Source organism: Penaeus monodon, chromosome 16 (assembly GCF_015228065.2).
Source record: "Penaeus monodon isolate SGIC_2016 chromosome 16, NSTDA_Pmon_1, whole genome shotgun sequence".
Classification (NCBI taxonomy): domain Eukaryota; kingdom Metazoa; phylum Arthropoda; class Malacostraca; order Decapoda; family Penaeidae; genus Penaeus; species Penaeus monodon.
The window spans coordinates 29036617-29044116 of record NC_051401.1 but is presented as its reverse complement, the minus strand read 5'-3'; the positions used below and the strand labels follow the sequence as shown (position 1 = coordinate 29044116).

The window sequence follows — 7500 nt, the reverse complement described above, 5'->3', positions numbered from 1 at the left end:
TCCTTACCTCATGCAAAGGGGTCTGGAAGACTGTAATACATGACACACTGAGATATAAGGTAGTATAATATAGTGTTCGCTTATATTCTTCATTACACAGTTACACTTAGTTTCTTCGACATTTCTGTACTGACCTGCCAATACAATCTACATCGAAGCCTGATTCTGGCAGTCACAAAATCACACTGTCTGGTTCTAGTTTTATATAAACCATAGATGAATAAATCTTGCGTAAATTGGTCAAAATACTTCATGTTACAACTTTCAGGTCGTTGAGAATTAATCAACTTAATCAAATTAATCAAGTTTTAATGATGTGTGAAATCCTAGAAAGAGGTACTCCAAGATCTATATCCACATCTTACTTGTCACATGCTGATTTTGCTAGGCGATCAGCATGATCATGCCTCAGGATTTCAACATGCGATAGATTCCACACAAAACGTATATCATGGCCTCGTTCTTTTGCATGATATCCTGATGTCATTTGCAATATTTCCTGCACCTTTGTCTAGAGTGTTCAGAGCCTGAAGAGCACTCTGTGAATCGCAAAAAAAAACCCTGAGCCTTGATTAATAGAAATTCGGTGGCCATGAGTATTCCTGCCAACTCAGTTTGCGCAGTGCTAGCCCAGTCATGAACCCTCCTACACTCCTGCTACTGCAAAAAAATTATATATAACAAAAGCACATCCTGCTCTGCCCCCAGACTGAAACGATCCGTAAGTGTATCATTCATATGCATGTGACAGAGTTTTAAGATACTCATTTATAATTGCAAGGGCAAACTGCTTAAGTATAGCAAGGGGGACACTGCTTTTAATGTGGGCAGCCGATTAAAATACATTTAGAACCGATAATTTCCACGGTGGAACAGAACGTCCATGTAGGGTTTTAGTTATGGGTAGGTTTAACTGAGCTGCGTGTTACATGTTATATGTTAATTGTACCCATGAATTTGAGCATGAATCGGTGTGAGTATGAATCGGTGTCAACATTAGCTCCACTATTCTATGTTTTAGTTGTCCTTTGACACTAAATGTGGTATAATATTCTTTCGTAAACAAAGGGAAATTAATTTCTGTTTTCATATTCTAGGGGCACCAAGAATGATCCTCATGGCCTCATTTTGAACAATTTCTAAACTAACTAATCCTGATTCCCTGAACAATACTAGGTTTAATGCATGATAATCTATGACTGACAATATGTATAGCAATATTGACATTAATACCATGATCTTTGCCAACAAGTGTCCTAACTGGCTTCAGCCGCTACCACAATCTTTCTTCAGATTTCTGATGAACTCGCATCCCTGACAATCAACTGAGATATTTATTTTGGTGACAAAGATCTAGTTCAACGTCATTTATATGAATCCTTGGCAGAAGGATTGTCTTTGATATATACATTTTAATCCATCTTAACAATTCTTCCTGAATACCAAAGCTAGCTAGTTGCCCAAGGGTCATTTCTCTGTTTGCAGTATCAAAGGCAGATTGAAGATCAAGAAATACGGTTTGTTAAGTTTGTTAAGTACTCTGCAATTCAGTGCTGACTGCTGCGTCCTGGGAGAAATCCATACCGTCTGGGGGATAACTTAGGATTTATACAGTAAGGAAGTCTGTTCGGAATTATTCTCTAGAGTACTTTGCACAGGCAGGAAGTCAAGGAAATGGGTCTGCATTTGTCAGTATAGGTAAAGGAATTATTAAATTTTTAGTCCAGGAACATAGGAGGATTCCTTGTGATAGGCTTAGTTTATACAGGTGTAAAAGTGGATTGCCTGGTACCTGAGCAATTAGACGAAGAACGGTGTAAGTAATTTCATCCTCGCCACGACCCCTTTCAAAAGGGCATTACTGAATCCTACTCGGTTATTTTGGCAATGCCGGAGGTGCCAATAACAGCACAGGCTACTGTTATATAAAAATTTCATTCACCCAGACACACATCCTTAGCTTTTTCCGGTTATGATCGATATCTCGACAGCAAAGTCCAAAGGCTCTCCATTATAGACACCACTGGAAAGAGAGATTAAAAAAAAAAGTAAAAAGTAAAAAAAAACGTTTGCCAGAAAGGTTTTAACACAAAAATAATTCAACAGTATGCCAATAATTTTTTTTCGTGAATGGGGGGGAGGGGTATACCCTTTACAGTAGAACATACAATGCAATCAGAATTTACTGAGATTTCTGATGATTTATAAATGGTGGAACAAAAGAACAATTTCCAACCATGGCAAACTTTATTAGTACGGAATCAAATAGCATTGAAACAGAATCCAGGGTGGAAGACCAAAGGAACAGTACTTTTAACATGGCTAATGATAGTAATGATAGTAATGATAATAATAATAATAATAATAATAATAATAATAATAATAATAATAATAATAATTGCTAATACTAGTAGTAGTAGTAGTAGTAGTAGTAGTAGTATATTGCATTGCAGCAAACTGAGAACCAAATCATTGGAAAAATACCTTAACATACCATGTAAGGAGCACAACAAATACGTTGGTGAAAAGTAAGTTTGTTGTAAAGTTTCCCTTCCAGAATATGAAAACAGACGCATGATGATAAAAAATGTTTGATCACTTACCAATAATAAATCACGCATGTGGAAAAAAAGAAAACAGTAGCTTTGTCTTTATGAAACTGCGAGCTTGTTTTCTATTTCATACGGCCCAGCGTGAGTATAAACCTTTATCAATGTTTGTAAATGAGTCTCATAAGTGGTTCAGGAAAAATCAGTCTCTCTCCCAGACAGCCGTAATTTGCCTGAAATCACATGAGCCTGCCACACCAGACATACGAATAACCATTGTAACAAATGGCATAAAGCAAATTACTTACTTTTACTTTCTCTTTCTATCTTTCCCTCCCCACCTCTCCCTCTTATTTTCTCTGTTTCTCTATATGTCTCTGTCTCTATTTCTCTCTTTCTCTCTCTGTCTGTATGTCTGTGTCTGTCTCGGTCTGTCTATTCGTCTGTCTTTGTCTCTGCTTGTTTGGCTCTCTCTCTCTCTCTCTCTCTCTCTCTCTCTCTCTCTCTCTCTCTCTCTCTCTCTCTCTCTCTCTCTCTCTCTCTCTCTCTCTCTCTCTCTCGATCACTTTTGCTATAGTAGCCTTAAAGAACTGTTTGTTGGTGATGAAGCAGAAGTTGACTGGCGTAGTGGATTCAAGGAGTTTGCTAATGGCGTTAAGGCAGTAGACAGAGCACAGAGCAACTTGTCATGCAGACGTGTTGCTATGTAAGGCTGGGGCGCTGCCACTGAACACTGTGAAGGGATGGAGAAGGCCGTTCTGACTGCTGCGGCCGATAGCTCCATTCAAAATGCTTGCGTCTGACCAGCCAGTTTTCCGCGGCGCTGTGCAGTGTGGTAATGATCTCATTAGCCGCTGAATTTTACTCCGGATACAGAGGGAACATTTTTTACTGACTGTAGTGCTCCTCCTACGGGAAATTCTTGCATGTACTGTATATCTACATCTGTCTGTCTATCTATTTATCTGTCTATCTATCTATCTATCTATCTATCTATCTATCTATCTATCTATCTATATATATATATATATATATATATATATATATATATATATATATACATACGTGTGTGTGTGTGTGTGTGTGTGCGTGTGTATGTTTGTGTGTGTGTGTGGGGGGGGGGGGCGATTACAATCTTCCCTATAATATGTCGCAAAAATGTTTATCCCTTTCTAGAGTGATGGAGCAAACGACATTTTCCCGAATGGCGATGCATTTGCGATGACAAAATTAATGTTTCACACTTTCCAAACAACATAAACTGGGAAACAACAGAGTCGGATTATGGTACCACAAAAGTTTATTGAAAATCCTTAAATGTAAATGAAATAATGGATGTTAAGTAACAACCATTAGTTTCGTAAACACGTCTCATCCGATTCTTTTTTACTCGAGGAAGTTGATGTCACTCCGGCCGAAGTAGCCGTTGGAGCTCCTGTAGCCTTCGCCGCCTGCGCAGGGACGGGCGAACTCGGGGCGGGTGCATGCGAGGCGCTCCTGGTCGAAGATGGAACCAGGCGCGCACATGAAGGAGAAGTGGCGGGAGATGTACACGTTGTGGTCGATGTAGGGCAGACACACGTGGAAGATGGCGCAGTTGTTGGCCTCGTCGGCGTAGTAGCCGTAGGGGAGGTCAGCGCAGTCGAAGCCCGTGTTGATGCCGCCCAGAACCAGGGAGGTGTTGGAGGGCACCTCGAAGAGATCGGGCGAGGAGTCGCGACGCAGACGAAGGCCGGGAAGGGCAACTACGACGCCCATCAACGCACAAACTGAACAGTTTAACACAGAAATGTCACAAGTGAATTACAAGACTACTTATATTAATTACGTCTGTTATGAGTTTTTTATTATTAAAAGGTAATAGAAATTATAACAGCTGTGATTATAGTGATAACAGAGTAGTAGCTAAAATGCGATAAAATATACTAATAAAGGTCTTCATGATGCTTTCCTTCCTTCCCCGAGCCTCAAAGCGAATGTTGTGAGATTATATACACACCGTGAGCTTTGTGCTGGAACCGTCCGCCCACGTCTCTGCTGACCTCGGGAGCTTTGTCATGCAGGCAGGCATGGCATCCAAGAGGCGAAGGCTGTGCATGGCAAGGGCACTGACGGTGAATCTCCCTCTCTCTCTCTCTCTCTCTCTCTCTCTCTCTCTCTCTCTCTCTCTCTCTCTCTCTCTCTCTCTCTCTCTCTCTCTCTCTCTCTCTCTCTGTATGTATGTGCTAGACAGATAGACAGATAGATATAGATAGATAGATAGATAGATTGATGGATAGATAAATAGATAGATAGATGGATAGATAGGTTTATATATATATATATATATATATATATATGTGTGTGTGTGTGTGTGTGTGTGTGTGTGTGTGTGTGTGTGTGTGTATGTGTGTATGTGTGTGCGTGTGTGTGCGTGTGTGTGTGTGTGTGTGTGTGTGTGTGTGTGTGTGTATGTATATGTATATGTACATATATATATGTAAATATATATATATATATATATATATATATATATATATATATATATATATATATATATATATATATATATATGTGTGTGTGTGTGTGTGTGTTTGTGTGTGTGTGTGTGTGTGTGTGTGTACATATATATGTGTGTGTGTGTATACATATATGCGTGTGTGTGTGTGTGTGTGTGTGAGAGTGTGTGTGTGTGTGTGTGTGAGTGTGTGTGTGTGTGTGTGTGTGTGTGTGTGTGTGTATTAGAGCTATTTTACACATAATGACCCACACCCGGCCTTGGGCTCTCCGGGTCAGCTGAAATTCCATGAACCGAATTTGGGTCAGTAGTTGTTCAGTCGATGATCGTAGGTTGCAGTATCATCTGTTGATAAATTTCCATCCATAGATAGTAATTGTGAATTATGTCATTACTGAAATGCTAATGAAAGTGGAGGAAAGAATGTAGAAATCTTTTTGAGCTTCGCCTTCAGAAAGCACTTGTACAAGTTTTCATGATCCTGATGCAGCATTCTTGCAGTCGAAGCTAAAGACACTTAGATTCAAGTATAATTCTCCCTCCTCTTCTCATCCTCGAAGTTACGAAACAAAAGCAACAACAGAAACGAAGAAAACGTATTCATAACACACAATATCAAATGCATCAAAATAAAAGAAAAAAATGTAGTACCATTACTCAGTTTTCTTGAAAACTTCTTGCGTTATACAGTCTTCCTGAATTCCTTCCTACTACTTCAGTGCTCATGCAACTTTTGCTTTGAAAACCTTCGTCTAGTTTGGCTCCTGGTCACAATCGCCACACCTCTTGCCTCAGGAACAGATCGTTTGCATCGCTCACATTTACGAGGAGGAATGCAATATTATGTATGTAGTATTTAGGTATAATCACAAGGAGTTTTGAAATAATCAGAAATGAGGGCTATGCATAAACGCTGATTCAGCTATTCAACTGCATATCTCTATTGTGTTTTATTTTGACGTGTGTGGGTATGTGCAAGGATATTAAAACTGCAAATGCACAGTACAGATTATGTATCAATAGATGTAAGTATATATTGTAACAACTTTGTAAATTTAATATACTAGAATACTGATAAAACTGATACATATAAATCTGTATAAATAACTAAGCAAAGACGCATTTCCAAACTATGATTCCTGTTATGTAGTTAGTCGTGCAAAGACTACGAATCAGATAAAACCTCTTTAGCTGGCCCTCCATACCAGATGACCCCGTGGCTGATTGGGCGAGGCGTTCCGCGAGGCAAGGTCAAGACGGAGCTTCGGGTATTTAAGGTCGGTGGTCTCGCGAGGAGGAGGCTGATTGCAGAGCACCATGAAGGTCTTCGTATTGAGCGGTATCTCAGGCCTCATTTCCTAATCATCGTGCTATTTTCACTTTTCGTTAATGTGGATACTGATGTTGTTGCCACAAAAACTACAACTACTACTACTATTGTTGTTGCTTTTGTTGTCACCGAATTCATAATTATTTTCTCACTCTTTTAGTAATATCTGGTTTTAGGTTTCTCTTCTTTTTTCTGTATAAATCCGTGCTTACATACCTAATTTTAATTAGTCTTCTGGTGGGAAACTGAAATTATATTCAGTAAAATTATATTCAGTAAATACGTATTTTCAGTCTGCACGTTGATGGGGGTGGCTGCCGCCCTTCCCGGCCTTCGTCTGCGTCGCGACTCCTCGCCTGATCTCTTCGAGGTGCCCTCCAACACCTCCCTGGTTCTGGGCGGCATCAACACGGGCTTCGACTGCGCTGACCTCCCCTACGGCTACTACGCCGACGAGGCCAACAACTGCGCCATCTTCCACGTGTGTCTGCCCTACATCGACCACAACGTGTACATCTCCCGCCACTTCTCCTTCATGTGCGCGCCTGGTTCCATCTTCGACCAGGAGCGCCTCGCATGCACCCGCCCCGAGTTCGCCCGTCCCTGCGCAGGCGGCGAAGGCTACAGGAGCTCCAACGGCTACTTCGGCCGGAGTGACATCAACTTCCTCGAGTAAAAAAGAATCGGATGAGACGTGTTTACGAAACTAATGTTGTTACTTAACATCCATTATTTCATTTACATTTAAGGATTTTCAATAAACTTTTGTGGTACCATAATCCGACTCTGTTGTTTCCCAGTTTATGTTGTTTGGAAAGTGTAAAAATTAATTTTGTCATCGCAAATGCATCGCCATTCGGGAAAATATCGTTTGCTCCATCACTCTAGAAAGGGATAAACATTTTTGCGAAGAGTTACAAGATTATAAGCTGCACACACACACACTCGTACACACACACACACACACACACACACATATATATATATAGATAGATAGATAGATAGATAGATAGATAGATAGATAGATAGATAGATAGATAGATAGACAGATAGATAGACAGATAGATAGGCCTATATACATATAAATGCATATATATACATATGTATGTATATACATATATATA

General features: G+C 40.0%; 3 protein-coding genes across 3 annotated transcripts in view; 1 reads left to right on the top strand and 2 right to left on the bottom strand.

Moving 5' to 3' along the window:
• Positions 1–1582, bottom strand: part of LOC119583005 — a 5025-nt gene extending 3443 nt beyond the window's left edge. Inside the window, exons 1-3 of the mRNA XM_037931517.1 lie at positions 1540–1582; positions 135–165; positions 8–47 (exon numbers count right to left, since the gene is read on the bottom strand). Of these exons, the coding sequence (XP_037787445.1) occupies positions 8–47; positions 135–165; positions 1540–1582 (114 nt within the window). The remainder of the gene's footprint in view (positions 1–7; positions 48–134; positions 166–1539) is intronic.
• A 2266-nt stretch (positions 1583–3848) lies between these two features.
• LOC119583004 lies at positions 3849–4647 on the bottom strand. Its single transcript, XM_037931516.1, has 2 exons — positions 4545–4647; positions 3849–4318 (listed from the first exon to the last, which is right to left on the bottom strand). The coding sequence occupies exons 1-2, from the start codon at positions 4645–4647 to the stop codon at positions 3936–3938; spliced, it is 486 nt and encodes a 161-aa protein (XP_037787444.1). The 3' UTR covers positions 3849–3935.
• A 1714-nt stretch (positions 4648–6361) lies between these two features.
• LOC119582692 (U-scoloptoxin(01)-Cw1a-like) lies at positions 6362–7061 on the top strand. Its single transcript, XM_037931109.1, has 2 exons — positions 6362–6385; positions 6670–7061. Exons 1-2 carry the CDS (start codon positions 6364–6366, stop codon positions 7050–7052), a joined length of 405 nt encoding a protein of 134 aa, XP_037787037.1. The 5' UTR covers positions 6362–6363; the 3' UTR covers positions 7053–7061.
• The last annotated feature ends 439 nt before the right edge of the window (positions 7062–7500 follow it).